General features: G+C 40.1%; 1 protein-coding gene across 6 annotated transcripts in view; it reads left to right on the forward strand.

Annotated features, from left to right (window-relative positions):
* The window catches only part of SEMA4D (semaphorin 4D), a 149,339-nt gene that overhangs the window by 99,074 nt on the left and 30,765 nt on the right, over positions 1–19,500 (forward strand). For all 6 annotated transcript variants that reach the window (XR_012244857.1, XM_073632947.1, XM_073632948.1 and 3 more), the window contains 4 exons: positions 11,102–11,277; positions 14,483–14,639; positions 16,207–16,429; positions 18,308–18,423. Coding sequence is in view for 5 of the 6 variants with exons in the window: in XM_073632947.1 (XP_073489048.1) it covers positions 11,102–11,277; positions 14,483–14,639; positions 16,207–16,429; positions 18,308–18,423 (672 nt within the window). In the remaining variant the exon portion in view is untranslated. The remainder of the gene's footprint in view (positions 1–11,101; positions 11,278–14,482; positions 14,640–16,206; positions 16,430–18,307; positions 18,424–19,500) is intronic.

Raw genomic sequence — 19,500 nt, forward strand, 5'->3', positions numbered from 1 at the left:
AAGGGTGGTTGTTGCTGACCTGGAAGCCATGTGTTTGATGTCAGTTCTGGGTTCCCCTGTCAGTTTCACAACCTGAATAGTCAGGAAAGAGTGTAATACAATGCGATCTACATTGCATTACATACAGTGGAGACCCTGGGTGTCTCATTAAAGAGAACCTGTCGCCAAAAAATCATCACATAGGGGACTTTTTGTCCCGTGTATGGAAAACAAAGTGAAGTAAAACAAAAAATGTAATTTGTTTAAAATTGTAAAAAAAAAACAAAAAACGCCCAAGCACATAAAATGGGCCCCCCCTCCCCAATTCCAAATGTATGCACGTACATATGTAAACACACGTCGGGCACCTACACATGAAAACGTTGATTGCGATACACATGTTACACATTATTACTTTGCGGTAATATTGTGTAACATAAAAAAATTGGAACTCCTGCTATTTTATTCTCTAGGGTGTCTTGCTTTCAGTAAATATATAATGTTTTGGGGGTTTTATGCAATCTTCAGCCTTAAAATGTTTTTTTAAACACATGTAAAAAAACAGGCAAAAAAATGCACTGGCAGCGAAAGGGTTAAACACTGCTTATCATGTGTATCCTTGCAATCAGGGTCACCTTTAAAATAAACAAATGGATGTCTGTTTCCTAATTAGAGACAAAAAAAAACTTTCTTCATATCACCCAAGTTCTATTGATTGTCATACTGTACAGTATATGAAGCAGTGCAAGTCGTATTCAGTATGGAAAGCAAGTGTAGCAAATTGTTGTAACTAAACTGCAGTGATCGTTCAGTGTGTGAATCTTGCTCTGGATATATTTGCCCATCATTGTTGTTCACTGAGACCACTGACTTGCATTGTGAATAGGAGCAGTAAAGAACAACCATTGTGTAGCATTGCAAATCGGGAAGCAGAGCCTGCATATGTAATGATCAAATATGGCTGCCCCTATTCCCATACATAATTAGAAACAATTCAATAGAAACAAAGTTTATTCCTAATCACAAATTAAAAAAACACTTTAAAAATTAGACTATATGTTCCCTTTTAACAGCATGTTTGTTTTTTTAATTTATATTTTTAACTCCACCATGTTCTTCAAGCCTTTGCAGCCCAGCTACTGTACTTGTAATAACAGAGCTATTTGTGTCAGAGTTATTTATATGCCCCTGGCAGGGCCAAAGCTAAGTGTTTAAGAAGGATTAAGGAAGATATCCACACTACAACTCATTTCACAAATGTTTTCTAATTAAAGATAATGACGTTTATTTTCATAAATCCAAGTGTTTTATTATCATTTCTTTATTTCTTAAGCATCTCCCAGGTTTAGCGCTAATAACCAATTTCTTGCACGTTTTTGTAATTCCTAAAATGTTTTCCACCACACGCACAAATTAATAATTTGACACACAAGCAATTTTTCTGTAAATTTACTGTCCTGTTTATAGAAAGTATTTTTTATTGGAATTCCAGTTGGATTAGGAAAAAAATACCTTTTTTTTTTCTTCGGGTTTCATAAATGCAGATTGTGATTGGTTTATATCTGTGACCTTATATTTCCAACCTAGGGTTATTTAATAGGGGATTCTCAGGGTAATTACAAATTAATTTATGACCCCTTTATGAAGTAACGTTGACATATCTTTGCTACCCCATTTAACCAGTAGCAGTTTCAGTTTTGATTTTTATTACACTTTTAAATTTTAAACATATAATGTAATCTTACAACTGCACAGCTATGGCTTATGAATAGGGATGAGCTTGCGTATGTTTGGCACTGGTTTTGAGTCCGAACCCAGCGGTTCGTTTTCATTCCCCATCCAATAAGCTGTAGACATGGGGATTCCACACCCTGCAGCTGACTTATACAGGATGCTCGTGACATCATTAGCCTAACATGGCAGCTCATCAGACCAGGCATGACAGCTGACCTCAGGGTTTGGATCCAGTCTGAGCAAAGACAAGCTCATCCCTACTCAAGTGGAGTGGTTGTTTCGTTCAGAAGCCTATAAGACAAGTATTATGGTTTGTGATGGATGCCTTTTACAGAAGAATAGTTTATTTCCAGGGAGCACATATTCACCATTATTGCATTGTTAGCATACATTTTTTTGGAGCCTTCAATATCTTTTTTAATGAGGGAGCTCTGTAGTTGACTCCATCTCATTGAGCAAATTGAGTAGCATTGCTTTTCTTCAAGTTTATCCTTTTAGATCAGTGGTCTCCAAACTGTGGCCCAGGGGCCATATGCAGCCCTTTGCTTGCTTTTATCCATCCCTTAAGGCACTATTTCCATCTGCTGATACCAACAATGGGACAGAATTCCTCCGAATGATACAAACAATGGGTAAATAATTCTCCCAATGACACCAAAGATGGGGCACAATTCCTCCCAATGACACCAAACATCGGGCACAATTCCTCCCAATGACACCAAAGATGGGTCACGGTTCCTACCACTGACAACGATGGGGCACTATTCATTTCATGGATACCAAAGATGGGACATTGTTTGTTTATTCCCACTGAAGTTGGGACCTTTTCTACTCCTAATAGCCACAGTTCAGGCCCCTTAATCTGAAGGACAGTAAACTGGTCCTTTGTTTAGAAAGTTTCGGAGCCCTACTTAGGATGTATTTAGCCCTTTTCTAAATCTTTTTATAATTAGGAGGCAAAAATTCAATGTTATGCAGTAAACTACTTTTAATATTTATGATTAATGCTACCTAAGCTTTTCTCAAATGTTTACATTCTTTCTGCGTGTGAATGACCATATGATATAAGGTACAAGTCATCAAAGTTGTGAACTGTTCTTGAATCCTACAAAGTCTCATGAATGATTGTTCAACAAACTAAGAACGACCTGCTTAATAAGGAAAAAAAAAAAGTTGTATGTTGGCAAAAGCAAGGCTTCAGGGTACATGTAATGTGCATGTATTTTTGTGCATTTTTTTTATCTTAAAATAATAAGACAGATATGCAATGAGTTTTTTCATGCTGTAGAAAACAGCATAAAAAGTCTAATCCAACAAAAAATTTTTTCTTGGATTGACCAAGAACTCGAAATATCCTATTCCCTAAAAGGTTTGTCTTATGTCTATGGGTTTTCTTAGATTGGCTCATGAAAGGGAGTCAATAAGAATGTACACCCCTGGGACCCACTGCATGTATTTCCTTAACCACTTATACATTACCAAGTCTTCGCTTTGGTATTTTTGTATTCAGTGAAAACCTCATGGTGTACATTATCCATAACGTGAACCTGTAATACGGTGCTGCTGTAAAACATCTGTAAAACATGTGCTAACCTCTCTCAAGCTCTGTACACACAGGCCAAATGTCGGGAGACATTGGCCGGTTCAATAAAAAACGTCCGACATTCGGCCTGTGTTTATGTCGGTCTGTCCAAAAAAACAGCATCCGACCAACTCCCGATCAGCGCTCTTAGCCAACGGCAGAGAGCGCTGATCAGAGTGTTCTGGCGGGGGTGCAGTCCCCCTGTGAGAAAACAGCTCAGTGGGGGGGATCGTTTTTTACACATTTCAGATGGTTAGTACACCGGCTCCTACCAGAGATGTCAGTCAAAGCTGATTGCATGCTTTGACTGCCTTTGAAAGTAATGTTTGCATGGGGATAGGCCCACCCATATGACAGTGGTAGGGTATTGCTATAGGCTTCTCAGGCGTTGAGCACTGCAATTTGAAAAGGGGACAGATGTTCGCGCTTTTTAAAGGGGGCTTTAGCGGCACGTTTAGGTAAGCAGGCTCAGGATAATGTGCCTGCTAACCATCTGTGTCATTACTTTGCTTTACAGCATGATGTTACAAGTTTATTGAATTATAGAACAAAAAGTAATTTTGTAATTTGAATTCTATTGATGTTTAAAACATGAGGATCTACTAAAAATGTTTTCTCACATAAAAAGTTTTGTTAATTAAATATTCTTTTGTACTTCTGGAAGCTATTATAGTAGAATGAGGGTGCATTTTTTCCCATATACCAAATGCCATATTGAATAATATTTATACATGCACTTTACGACCCATTTTATTTTTGTTCAGTGTAGAGCAGTGGTCTCCAAACTGTGGCCCGGGGTCGGATGTGGCCCTTTGCGTGCCTTTATCAGGCCCTTGGGACACTATTCCTCCCACTGATACACTATTCCTTCTACACCAACAATTGGGCATAATTCCTGTCAGGGATAACAAAAATAGGGCACTAATAAAACCACTGACCCTAACAATGGGGCACTATTCTTCCCACTGACACCAATGATGGAATACTATTGCTCCCACTGGCACCAACTGCAGGGCCCTGTTTTTCCCACTGATACCAATGATGGGGCACTAATCATTGTCCTTGTACCAACAATGCGGCACCAATTCCTCCCATTGGCACCAATGATGGGGCACTATTCCTTCCCCTGATATGAACAATGGTGCATTATTCCTCCCAATGACCCCAATAATGGGGCACTATTTCTTCCCCTAATACCAACAATGGGGCAATATTCCTCACACTAATGCCAATGATGGGGTATTCTTTACTCCCGTTGGTGCCAGGACATTTTCTACTCATACTGGCCACAGTTCAGCCCACCTCAAAGTCTGAAGGACAGTAAACTGGCCCTTTGTTCAGAAAGTTTGGAGACCCCTGATGTAGAGGTCTGTATCATTATAATCTTGAATAAGTAAAATTATGAAAAAAAAAAGGTGTAGATACAGTATTCACATTGTTACCCTAATGTACCCAGTGATCATCAGGTTAGGTGTCTGTTGATGATGATTTACTTCATCAAGGTTAGAGTTATCAGTTAGGCAAAAATAATGATTATACTGCTACACATGTCTCTGACACCCCATAAACATTAATTTGCAATTTAGGAATCAGGCTATGTTGAAAATGTATTTGAGCACCCCTTGGCATATTTTCTGTAAGTGTTATGGGATGCCTTTGACAGGCTGTGTTTTGTCTTAACTGGTGATGACAGGTGGAAATTCATACTAAGCTGTCATCACTCACACTAAAAAATGAGCCCAGCTGCCGACTTCTATCATGTGCTGCTAGAAGGGCTGCAGTGCTTTGTCAGTGACGACATCCATTGTGTACAGTGTTGTATTTTATGGGTCTCCCGGAGCCTCTTCAACAATTGTTAGAATGCTGAGATCTTGCCTTAATTACAGTGATTAAATTCACATTGCATCACTCCACCCGTGGCAGTATTCTGAGACATGTTAATGGCTGTTATTAACAGGGATTCAGGAATGCTCAAAGTAGGAAAATATATTTACTTTGTGTCTTCCGCATATACTGTATAATGATTACAAAGCTAGCACTGCTTGTAATGGGTAAGGGGTTTCTAAAACTGTAGAATATAATTGTGTAATTTTCATTATAATTTAATATCTGAAGTTAAAAATCTTTTTGCAAAATTAGATTTGACACTATGATAACACCTTGTAAATAACGTATATGTCCCTTACCTGATGACAGTAAAAAGGGAAAGGAATTGGTAGGCTTCCCAATGGATTGATGGGCTAAATCTGGCCTGACATGGCTTAAATTGTGTCTGATTCCTCTTTTTTTGAGTGAACTAACTTAGAACAGGTATGCAAATCAGGAATTTTGACTTTATTGTGACTCTCCTGTTAAACATACAAGTTTTAAATCAGCTTCTTAAAGAGGAAGTATACCCTGGTGAGGTATTTCTTCCTTTCTTCTTCCCTGCAAAGTAAAGGCATAATGTGCTAGTATGCATCGCATACCTGCAAACGAAGCCTGCGTCGTTCCCGCTGCAGGCCGCATCCATCTTCGCCCATCTTCCTCCCGGGGCCGCGGTCTTCAGCTCCGTGACGGGCTGGAGCCGCGTGACATCACTCCTGCGCAGGGGCCAACGGTCATGGCACACACGGCCGTTCCTTCAGAGCGCATGCGCCGATGACCTCAGTGGCGCAGTAAACAGTAATTATCTCCTGAACGGCTCACGTTTAGGAGATATTTACAGTACCTATAGGTAAGCCTTATTATAGGCTTACCTATAGGTACTCTGGGGATGGAACAAAGGCGCCACTCTAAGTGCAGTAAATCACATAATGTTTAATAAAAGATGAAAGCTCAGTACTCACAAAGGTACAATGATAACAGGCATGTTGGCAAGAGCTGCCGGATACCCTCGAAGTGTATCGGATCCGATGACGGTGGTGTCCGGTGAGGAGGCTGCGCCGATGGATGCTGATACTTGCTGTTGTTGGAACGCACACTGACAACCAGGGGGATGAGGTCACTTCCGGAACCTGGAGCGAATAGGCTACGCGTCCATCGACGCAGCCTGCTCACCGGACACCACCGTCATCCAGTACCTGAATTTGATACACTATGAGTATATCCAGTAGCTCTTGCCAACATGCCTGTTATCATTGTACCTTTGTGAGTATCGTTCTTTCAGCTTTTATTAAACATTATGTGATTTACTGCACTTAGAGTGGCACCTTTGTTCCAGCCCCAGAGTTTCCAGAAGATTGCTTCTTATTCTTCAGCGGGGCTGCCTTCTAAAGTTGCTATCTTCCCACTTTATTATAGCCAGTGTTTCTTATATTTAACCATCCTTTGTATCAGTTCCTCACTGAGAGCAATCAGGCTGGGGGTTAACACTGTGTTGGGCTTAGCGCTCACTCCCTCCTTATATGTTACCTATAGGTACAACTTCCCCATGGAGGTTTACAACCTCTTTTAATGATTGAATCCAGAACAGCCAGGCAACTAGAGTTTTCAGAAGGAGTTCAGGAATGGCATCCTTCGTATTATTAATATCAGTACAAGTTTATTATAAAATCTGGACTGCTGTGTGTGACTCTGCAAAGAATATTTTCCGCACTCTAAATCCTTCCATAAATGCTGTGGCCTCTCCTTCTATTCCTATAGTACAGTAAGTACAGACCACCCGGATGCATCATAATGCTGTTAAAGACCAGAAATAGTAGTGACATAGCAGCCTGAAGGTGGACCACAGTGGGGGACCAGGCATCTGACACACTTAGAAACATATTAAATGCTGAAGATTCTTTGGCTGCCATAGCTCTTTATGAGAGCAAAGGTCAGCGTCGCAGCCTGCCAGACTGGAAAGTATCCATTGTCTTTTTTTGCAAGGTGCTTTTTTATTTTTATTTTTTTTTCTGGAGACATAGGGGTTGATTTACTAAAGGCAAATAGGCTGTTCATTTTTAAAACAAATTTTCTTTTAGCTTGGTGAAATAAGGTGAAGTCCTGCTGACTTCCATCATCAAATCATGTACAGGCAAAAAAAGTTTTTTTTTTCCTTTTGAAACCGGGTATTGTTTGCAATGTGAATTTTCACTAAGCTCAACCTATTTGCCTTTATTAAATTAAACCCATGTGTCTTTATTAGAAAAAAAAAAAGTTTTGGGTAGAGTTTAGTTTTAGAATGCTCATTATACGTTATAGCACTGCCCAATTTCAACACTTTGGTTTCAGGAGGAAGGTGGTTAGGAAATCACTCGTACAGAGTTTACCTAGCAGTTGATTTATTTTGCATCATTTCTTGCTGCACCTGGTAGAATGACATGTCGACTCACTTGTCTTTTGTGTTGGAAACACCTGCATCAGTTTCTGTTTCAGAGTAAAATAGAAACTAGCACATGTCTGTCCCTAATTATCAGAAATAGTGGTGTGACCTGTCATTTGGGATGGGCAGTCAGCCCGAGAAGCCCAGAGTCAGCTGCTTGGTCCGTGTTTCAAGACAGCTCACATCCCTCTCTCTACCCATGCAGGGATTACACTACATGAGCAAAGCCTGCAGGGTTAAAGTGGTTGTAAACTCTGTTACACCACTTGTACCTACAGGTAAGCCTATAATAAGGCTTACCTGTAGGTAGTGTGAATATCTCCTAAACTTGCACAGTGCATACACCCAATGACATCATCAGCGCATGATGGAAGGTCTGGCTTATGACGCCAGATCTTAAGAGCGTGTGCCAGAAACGGTGGCACTCACATCACCAGAGCCCGCAAACCCGAAATACACACCGGGGGAAGATGTCAGCCGTCTCGATGCATACTAGCACATTATGCCATTGTCTTACAGGTTTTTTTTTATTCTTCAGCGGTTTACAATTGCTTTAACAAACATCCTCCTCCCTCCCACTCTAAGCTGATAGACAGATTGGAGCATATAATTGTCTGTTTTCTGTGCTACCTATCAGACACAGCAGAACAGAAAATGAATTGCTCTTAATTAACAAGGGGCTTGTGCCCCTTTTATTTATTAGGAGCCACATCTGCTCCATTTGTAATGTTTAGAAGAGTGATGCAAGCACTTTGCTTGCATCACTCCTAATTCCTCCCCGTATGATCCGCTGACATGGATTGGAGAAGATTGGAAAGCAAGTTTGGGTAGCTTTCTACCAAAAGCTAATCAATAGGCTCGTTCCTTTTTATTTTGTGGGGCTCCTGAAAGCATCACTGGTATATACAACCTAGATAAACATTATGTACATATATAGGATAGAAGATCTTTGATTGTATGTTCAGTATTCTTGCATGTTGTGTTAAGAATTTTGAACCCCCTGTACTTTATTAAATCAGGATTTAATGTCATTTTCACAAATGCAGCCATTGGTATGTCTGAGTACTTTGTTTTATTTCTTTCCAGATACGATAAAATCTTAGGGCATGTTTATAAAGCAGTGAATGTCACATTCACTGCAAGTGAACTTTCTCTGTACATGTGCATTGAATGTCTCTAGTGACTGACACATTCATCACCTTATGCCCCTTTCAGTAAAGGGAAATCTAATGTGTAATCTCTTTAGATATTGATTTCATTTGATCTAAGGTTCTTGTTCTTCCCAGTTGGCTCTAAGCTGATCATTTAAGCACGTTGCTGCTCTTTGGTTAAAATCTTTCATTTGAAATGCTGGGGCTCTGCAGATAAAAGTGCTGAACCTAATCTTTGGGGTTTCCAAGGCAACCTGAAGCCCTTAGAGACATCAGCTTGAGACAACATGTGCAGACTTTAATTATCTCCTGACTAAGCCTTTTGAGTTTGGAAGAAAAGTGCAGAGTGCACTGTTTAAATACTAATATTTTATTTATGTGTACCAGGTTTACCTTAAGACGGGCATAACAATTAAAGGGCCAGGCTATATAACCTTACATACAGCACCCTGACTTTCTGAACTGGGCTCAGGCCAGGCATGACAACACCTATCATCTGCTTGGACATTCCAGTCCGTATTGTTGAAGCCCCTCCTGAGGTCTCCCACTTGGGTTTGTTCACAAAGCTGAATGAAAGGAAAATCTTTTGAATGGGTACTGATTATTTTAGCTGGACTTTTAACATTATGACAGGAGTTTTATATAGATGAATAGGTGAGTGAATATTAGTAGTTGTATTTTACAGGATTTATATAGCGCCCACAATTTGCACAGCGCTTTACAATAAAAAGAGGGACAGTACAAATTCAATACAGTTCAATACAAAAGGAATAGGAGGGCCCTGCTCATGGAGCTTACTATAGTGGTAAAAAGCACTTTTATATGTATGAAAGATAGATACATTTTGTATAGTATATTTATAAGTAATGATTAACATTTTAACATCGTTATTATATTACATGAGAGAAATTGAATATGTAACACTGAAGCACCAACTGTATGTTAGGTTAAAGTTCTACTAAGTTATTCGCCTACTATGCCATAAAGAGTCTGTGATTGATCTCATGTGGTTCGGCTGTTTTGCACCTCCTTGGTGTCTCTAGGCTGTATGAAACTGTGCATGTCCTCATAGTGAAAGTGAGCAGAAAGCTAGAAATGGCTTTCTTTTTATTAGGTGAAAGGTATTGGTTTCCATTTTTATCTAAATTTCTTGCATAGTCTAGAAAATAGATATCTCATTATTTCGTTCTTCCATATTTCTGTTTTGAAAATCTGGACTAAGCAGAGTAGGAAAATATGTTCATTGCATACGCATCCTGGAGCAAATTATGGATCTTGGTATTAAGAGCAACACCAAGTTAGTCCAAGAAGTACTAAAACTATACAACTTTAATGTATTTAGCCGATTTAAAGGATGGGTTCACCTCTGGGAACATGTTACATGTTCCCCCCCAGCATTTTTTGGGTGGAATTTGTAACATGTTTCTGATCCTTGCAGCCGCTCAGCGATCCCCACACTCTCTGTGACAGCAATAGGGGGAGAGGTTCCCTGTACTAGCTGTCACTTTTTGAAGGCAGCATGGCTGTGCGGGGCTCCCCCCACACGGCCGCGTCATTTATACACAGAGCTTTGTGTATGAATGAACTAAAAGTTCCGACATTGTTTGTGGCTGTCCGCTTTTTAGTTTTCGATGAACTTCCATGGCGCTGTGGTAGATCATTGACTCGTCATGTCAGAACGTATCGGATTTGTGTCAGTGATCTGCTGATCGCTGGTGCAATGCTTTACAGGCTCCTGCAAAAAAAAATGTGCATTTATTTTATTTTTTTACTCATCTTTTTAACTTGGGGATTATTTAGTCTTTAAGCTGATTTTTTATTTTTCCCAATAGTAATTTAAGTTGTTTCTTCATGTTTAATATGATGTGTTATTTCAGCTGCTGTGGACAGAGAGAGAGGGGGCAGTGCTTAATCTGTGAAACGATTTTAGCTACAAAAGCAGTCAGGAGCACAAAATAAATGCCATCGTGTAAATCAGAAGCCACTTACCAAAGTCAAAACTTTGACTTTCTTACAGATGATCTCTCCCATTTGCCCAAGCAAGTGGAGTGGAAGCTAGGCTCCCGTCTTTGCTGGGAAACTGCAGAATCATTCAGAAAGTGCAGCACATCTCGTGCATGCGCAATGAGGAACCAGCTGTGCGCCAGCAGGATGTCACAGCCAGCTTCCCACACTCAAGTTGGCGGTGACGGGGACCCAAAGACCAGCCCTGGTGATGACAGCCCTGGATCATTGGGCTGCTGAGTATCTATTTATTAAAAGTCAGCAGCTACAGTATTTGTAACTGCTGACTTTTATTTTTTCTACTAACAACTTATGTGATTTCATATTATACAATGTAAATTGTATATTACTTTACTTTATTTCCAGGGTGACCAAGGTGGTCTTAGAACACTGCAAAAAAAATGGACAACCTTTCTTAAAGCCAGACTTATATGTCACTCACCAGAGAATAATATGATTTTCAATGTCATCAATGATGTTTTTATCCTGAAATCACCAGATTTGCAAGAACCAGTCATCTATGGAGTATTTACATCTCATTTGTAAGTAAGGCTTTCATATCTGTAAATGTTATAAGATCACTAAACATATCTGTGCTTTAAAGAAAAACACCACGTTTGCTGGAAATTAATATAACATATATAATTACCACACAGGCCATGTGGTCTAATGCACTGTGTATCAATAAAATTGCCATGTGTTTTCCAAAAAATAGTTTTTCGCTTTTTTCATACTTTGTTGCATCCCAGTGCTGCTGATCTTCTCACACCCTTTTCAGCCTGTCTATAAGCATTCACTTCAGCATCTGCTGCACATCTGTACTCTAGATACAGTGGAATAACATCCTTAGAGGATGTCTCAAATTTACAAGTCAACCTCAATGCACTGTTTAATGGGTGATTATTGGCAAATGAGGTTTAATGTTGATAAATGTAAAGTTATGCACTTAGGGGCTAAGAATATGCATGCATCTTACATACTAGGGGAGTACAACTGGGGGAATCCATAGTGGAGAAGGATCTGGGTGTTCTGGTGGATCATGGGCTTAATAATAGCATGCAATGCCAAGCTGCAGTTTCCAAAACGAGCAAATTCCTTCTTGTATTAAAAGTTATAAACTGCAGACAGAGATATAATTTTGGCTCTGTATAAATCATTAGTAAGACCTCATCTGGAATATGTAGTTCAGTTTTGGACACCAATTCACAAAAAGGATATCGTTAACTGGAGAAAGTGAAGAGAGAGAAGGGAAACCAAACTGATAAGAGGCGTGGAGGAGCTCAGCTATGAGGAAAGATTAGAGGAACTGAATCTATTCTCTCAAGAGGAGGAGATTAGGGGGGATATGATCAGCATGAATACATACATAAAGAGGAAGTAAACCCTAATGGGTTTTACTTCCTCTTTGTTTCCCTGCAAAGGTAAAGCATAATGGGTTACTATGCATCGCATAGTAGCCCATTATGTGTCACTTACCTGACACAGGAGCCTGCGATGTCACCGCTGTCCCCTCTTCTACGAAGCGTTTATCTTCCTTCCGGGTATCGCGGCTCTGGTGCCGTGATTGGCCGGAGCTGCGATGGCGTCACTCCCGCGCATGCACGTGGGAGCTGCCACTGACGGCATGATCGCTGTTACAAAAGGCACATTCAGTGTGCCTGCATGCCGTTGTCTATGGCGCATGCGCCGTAGACATCGGTGCCTGTCTTTTGCAAATATCTCCTAAACCGTGTAGGTTTAGGAGATATTTCAAGCACCTACAGGTAAGCCTTAATCTGGGCTTACCTGTGGGTAAAAGAGAGAGGGGTAGAGAAGGAAGCGCCACCTGAGTGTAGTATTAACAAATGATGTTTAATGACACCAGGTAAAAACACACTTACAGGATAAAAACATATAAAAGGCTCATCTGTATAGGTATGTGGTCCTCGGTGTTCCCTCTGATCCTGTGGTGGTGACGCTGCAGGGATGCTGGGCTGCAGAAGGTGGATTACCAGCCGGGAGCTCCTTCTGTGGCCATCAAGAAGAGACTAGGGGGCGGCGTGGAGCGCACGTGACATCACAGGTCATCCGTCTGCTTCTGGGTTCGGTATCCAGGGGAGGGATCGTCCAGGGAGGAGGGCTAGCAGGGAGGTTGAGAGAAGGCTACGCGCTCGGAGCCACTGCTCCTTCAATAGGCCTGTGGGTAAAAGTGGTCTGTAAGGGTTTACAACCACTTTAACATAAGTGGTCCATATAGTGAACTTGGTATTAAGTTATTCACGTTAAGGGCATCACAGAGGACAATGGGGCACTCTTTACATCTGGAGAAAAAGAGATTTAACATCCAAGTACAGAAAGGTTTTTTCACAGTAAGAGCTGTGAAAATGTGGAATAGATTTTCTCAAGAGCTGGTTCTGGCCAACTCCGTAAAAAATGCCTGGATTCTTTCCAAAATGTACTAAATATTATTGGATACTAATGTTTATAGGTAAAGTTGATCCAGGGAATATCCTATTGCCTCTTGGGGGATCAGAAAGCTATTTTGTTCCCCCACTTGGGAACTTGGTGCATATATATATATATATATATATATATATATATATATATATATATTCAAACATTTAAATAATGTTATAATTGCTATTGTGCAATGCCAAAAAAAAAAAAAAATGCACAAAAAAATAATTGCACAAAAAATTCTACAAAGATGCTGTGAAAAAAATCCCAAATAATAATACCAGTGTTCTATCAGTGATAACTTGGTGCATATACATATCAAAGATGAAAAGTGCTGTAAAAATATGCAGGTTGAAGTCCTTATTCAACTGTGACCATTTCCAAATCCTTGCACTTTAATTGAATGATTCCAATCCACCGTGCATCTTTATATGATTCCAAGAAAATAAATTCTCCACCTCCAATAATGCAAATGCTCACTCACCAGAGCCCAAAGGCCCACTGGATCACAAAGCATTGTGTAATGATAATATTACAATCTCTCAGCATGGGGTTCCAAGTTTTCTCCTTTCCAGCTCACAGACGCTCCTTCTCAGCAGGATATGCACAAATCACCCAAAAACAAGATAAACATGGTGATTGTGCAACACAGTTTTATTAAAAAAAAGTTCCCTTTTAAAACCAATCCCCAAATAAATGCACTTACATGTCAAGGTGCCCAGACCGGCACCACCTCCACCAGCATAAACGTTTTAGTTCAAAGGATAATATCCAACACGCTGCCGTTAAAATGGTATAGACAAAGGTGCCGCCTGTCTCAGCAGCTTCCGGCGTGCATCTCACTGCTCAAACAGACGTGATGTCAAATGCGGTCCAGGGGAATAGTGATGGCAATCCAACCTCTATGCATTTCGCTGTATAGCTTCCTGATGCATTTTTTGTTGTTTTTGGTATTGCACAATAATGATTATTGCAGTGGGTGTAATCTTTAATATTTAGCACGTCAATTTTAGCATGCATGTAGTTTAATTAGTGCCTACTTTATATTTTTTGTACTATAGTATATGAAGGTTTTCGATTTGTGTGTTTTTTTTTTTTTTTTTTTTTTTCTCTGTGGTTGGACTGCAGATTTTAAAAGATTTTGAGCAACTTTTGAAATCACATTAACATGTTAATATATATGAGATGTTAAGCTGGCCATACATTGTTTTGAAATTTGCCCAGTTTAGCGGTATCCGGCTGAATTTCGATCCACATATGGTCGTTCCCCTTTATGACTATAATAACGTAAATGCATTCCTTTCTTTACAGAAACAATGTTGGCATGTCAGCGGTGTGTGCATACAAAGCATCTGCTGTGGAAGAAGTGTTTTCAAGGGGAAAATACATGCAGAGTGCCACTGTGGAGCAGGCACATACTAAATGGGTCCAGTTTAATGGAGAGGTGCCAAAGCCTCGCCCGGGAGCTGTAAGTTTGTAGATATCTTTTTCCCTTTTGCAACTTTGTGTATGTATGTATATAGATAGATAGATAGATAGATAGATAAGAGCTGCGCTCAAACATCTATATTAAACGGTGAAATCAGTCCATGAATTGATACAAATCAATAGTCCATAAATCAATCAGGTAACCGCCACAGTGACTTCACACAAATTGGAAAAGGTGCCCGACCACCATATAAATTGCCTGCTTACCAGATAGCAGGCAACAAGAAGCGATCGGCTGTAACCCAGCCACGGCCTTTAGCTTCCAAAGACGGCTGCTGGACCCACACAGGAATGCCCCTGGTTATGGATCTGGTAATAGCAACAACGCTGTCTGTGAGGAGGACGGGCTCTTATGTTCGCCCGTCGGCATTTGTTTTATGAATTTTATTCTATGTAAGTGCAAAACATTTCTTCTTTTTTAATAAATGGTATACAGTATTACGCTATTGTCAGTTTCTCCCTTCTTTGAGCTTTCCAGAGTACATCGCCAGTATAGCCTTGACCTAGCGGGACGCCTAGGGGGTTGCTATTACCAGATCCATAACCAGGGGCATTCCTGTGTGAGTCCAGCAGCCGTCTTTGGAAGCTAAAGGCCGTGGCTGGGTTAAAGCCGATCGCTTCTTGTTGCCTGCTATCTGGTAAGCAGGCAATTTATATGGTGGTCGGGCACTTTTTCCAATTTGTGTGAAGTCACTGTGGTGGTTACCTGATTGATTTATGGACTATTGATTTATCAATTCATGGACTGATTTCACCATTTAACATTTATGCTTGAGCCCAGCTCTTTTCCATCCATTGATTTAATATTTGTGTGTATCCCACAACTGAGTTGCTGCTTTTGTCTTAATTTACTTTGTCTAGCCAGTTTTATTTATATATATATATATATATATATATATATATATACACATACACAGGTGCAAATAGCCTACCTTTCTTGTCAGTACCATACCAAGACCATTTCTAGTGTGTTTGTGTGTGTGTGTATATATATAATTTTAGTTTGTGTGTGTGTGTGTGTATATAGTATACCCAGTGAAGTGACTTGCCTTAGGAGAATTTGCTCATTTCTGTGAGCAAAAGTGAGTTGTACCTTTTTTTTATCTGCACCCATCTCTTCTCTACATCCTCCTAAAACACACAGATCAAAGATTATTTCCTAGCAGTAAAGGGTAGGGGCAGGGATCTGACATCAAACACTGCACAGCTAGAGCACAGGGAAACCCGAATGGAGCGAAAGGACACCCCCTACATAGAATATTTGGGAAATATAGGGCTGAGGCTGTGAGTCAGCTCCGGTGTGATGGAGATCACAATGGATGCTGTGAAGTCGGGTTGGACTATAATCTGGGACCCATGAATATAGAAGAGGGAAGAGACAGAAGAAGGTGCAAACTTCTCACTGCTGACGTCCATGCATCTAAGAATGTTTTGATGGATCTGTAGTCCTCTGTTTCCAAATGATGTTCGTTAAGTATGTCTTTCAAATTTGCAGAACAGTATGCCGTTTATTCTAAAGAACTTTTTTCTTTAAACTTGTGATTTAGTGCATCAATAATGAGGCTAAAGCCATGAACTACACCAGCTCATTGAACCTGCCGGACAAGACCTTACAGTTTGTTAAAGATCACCCTCTAATGGATGAGTCGGTCACCCCCATAGGAAAAAAGCCTAAATTAGTGCTTCAGAATGTATCATACACTCAGATTGTCGTGGATCAGGTCAAAGCACTGGATGGCAATACTTACGATGTCATGTTTTTAAGTACAGGTGAGAGTAATGTCTTAGCACTGCACAAGTGCATATTGCCTACCTTTCTTGTCAGTACCATACCATGACCATTTCTAAAGGGAAACCCAGTAAACATTTCTCTTCTTTTTGAATTTTTCATATTCTATATGGGAAAACTGTGGTTGTGATTTGAATTAGTAGTTATATTAAGAACAAAAATTCTATAGAATTTGTGATGTGCATTTACCTGTAAGCCTTCATCTGTTCAAATCTGTGGCCCACACACATTCCAGTAAAGCATAGTACAGAATTCATCAAACACACCCTAAACAATGTTTTCTTGAAACTCCTGCAGAACCAAGAGATATGATCCTGTAAATATATTCATAGAGATTATAGAAAATTGTTATCACATACAGTATACTGCTACACAACTGTGCAGCCTTAATAAATATGACACAGATCCAAAACTCAAATGCTGCGTACAAAAATACCTATCAAATTAAGCTATATTAATCCATACATATGCAATATACGCCTTTTAAACTATTTAGTAATAAAATCATGCAATAATAGTTTACCTTTATTCTAAAAGCTCTAATAGGTACCTTACATGTAGTTTTATGTATATCTGCAGATCCAAATGTGAACATGTGTTCTATGTGTGCACATCTGTGCGCTTTACTTTTAGTACATCTTGCTGTAATCAGATATGCCCTCTGTGACAGTTTGTATGGGCTGTCTTTGGGGAGCCTAATGCCTCGTACACACGATCGGACTTTCTGACAATAAAACCGTGGATTTTGGCTCCAACTTGTCTTGCATACACACAGTCACACAAATGTTGACCAACAATTACGAACGTAGTGACGTACAAGACATACGGGATATCTCCATTACGAACGCTAGTTTTACAAGACCGAGTGCTTCCGGCTCATACTTGTTTCCGAGCATGTGTGAACTTTTGTGCGACGGACTTGTGTACACACGATCGGAGAGTCCGACAACAAAGTTTTATTGGCGGAAAATTTGAGAACCTGCTAGCAAACATTTGTTGGCTGAAAGTTTGACAACAAATGTTCGATGGAGCATACACACGGTTGGACTTTCAGCCAACAAGCTCACATCCAACATTTCCCGTCGGAAAATCCGAACGTGTGTACATGGCATAAGACTTAATGCACACAGGACTTTTTGCAAACTCTCCTAGAAGCCTTTCCTCCTGGCAGCAGCGTTTTGGTAGGAAAAAAAAAAAAAAAACACCTGACGCTTGTAAAAGTGTCTAAAGCTTTTACCAGCTTTTAGGATCGTTTTACAAGTGTCAAGCTTGTGGGTGTTAATTAATTGGCCAGAATAATTATTTATTCTGGCCATTGAAATTAATTAACACTCATTTACATGAGTCAAGCGTTTTTTTTTTTCTGCCAAAACTTTGCTGCTCCCGGACGCACTGGCTGAGGGTTTTTTTTTTTTCCTGCTTCTAAAACCTCCTACCACATTCTTTGTGTGCATGGACATATAGGCTAACATGTAGGGGAGTTTAGAGGCAGGTAAAAACAAAATGCCTGACACCCCTAGAAGCAGCTGCAAAAATGTCCAGTGTGCATGAGGCCTAATAGACCTACAAGGGTGTAGATGTGCATGCGCAACCTGACTGCCTTCAGAAAAAGGGATTGTGTGATGCTTGCCCAAACATGACATCATGTTTATTAATATGGAGAAGGCAGGAGGAGTGATAGGGGCAGGTTTTCTTATCGCTCTGCTTGATTTCTGTAGTTATCCTTACTGCTTAGGTAAAAGGATGACCATCAGAAGTTGACTTTTAAAACAAATGTTGTGATCTTTTAATAATAGATCTTACTAGCATTTTGTGCAATTTTTTTTTATATTTATTTGTTTTTTTTTTTCCTTCCTTAGATAAAGGTATGCTGCACAAAGCAGTAAGTTGTGACGCTGAAATGCGTATTATTGAGGAGATATCGTTGTTCTCTGATCACCAAGCAGTCCAGACATTACTGCTTTCCAATAAGCAGGTAAACCTCTCGTTTTGAGTTGTAAAGTAACTGCTGTCAATATGCATTTCCATGAGTTTTTGAGGATAACACTAATGTAACAATTTAGTCACTTTTTTTTTTTTTGCCTATATACACACTAACAGCTTACTTTTTACTAAAACACACTGCTAAATTGCACTCACAGTACAGTCAGCAGAGAGCTAATGGACTTTCAGTCACCAGAAAAGACTTTTTACAGAATGGATGACTGAACATGAATGCAGCTTGTCCTCTTTATAATGGACTCCCACTAGGTGAAATGTCCTTGGGCATGCACATTCCACTTAACTCTTTCTTCACTGTGGTGTGAGTTAAGCATAGCAGCAGTGACCTGACTGAAATAACCGAAATGCCAAACAGGATTGAGTAGTCCAAGGAAAACCTTTCATCATAGAGCAAAGCTAACATATAAGGACTATTGCACTGATATTTTATTTTTTCATATGCAATGCTCGCTGTTCACACAACAACCATACTGCATGTCACAGGTGCCAGCAGCAGTTTATTTTCCATCATCAGTGACTGTATTTCCCTTCATTCCACCAATTGGCAGGACAAGTGAACTTGCAGTGGAAAATATCTACTATGCTTGAAAGCATAGGCCTTCTGAATGCATTTTCCATCACGAGTTATGATTTCACAGTTTCTTTAATAATTGTTTTTAATTAGCATGACATTGCTTTTGGTGCCAATTACTGCACAGTATCTGTTTATCTACCATATATTGTGGTGTCTAGCTACTTGCTGACCTTGCACTGTATCTTTACTGCTACGATGCGGTCCCACTGCACAGAATCGGGCGGCACAGTGGTGTAGTGGGTAGCACTCTCGCCTAGCAGTAAGAAGGGTCACTGGTTCGAATCCCAACCACGACACTACCTGCCTGGAGTTTGCATGTTCTCCCTGTGTCTGCGTGGGTTTCCTCCGGGTACTCGGGTTTCCTCCCACACTCCAAAGACATGCTGGTAGGTTAATTGGATCCTGTCTAAAATTGTCCCTAGTATGTATGAATGTGAGTTAGGGACCTTAGATTGTAAGCTCCTTGAGGGTAGGGAC

The sequence above is a fragment of the Aquarana catesbeiana genome, linkage group LG01, assembly GCF_042186555.1.
Source record: "Aquarana catesbeiana isolate 2022-GZ linkage group LG01, ASM4218655v1, whole genome shotgun sequence".
Lineage (NCBI taxonomy): Eukaryota > Metazoa > Chordata > Amphibia > Anura > Ranidae > Aquarana > Aquarana catesbeiana.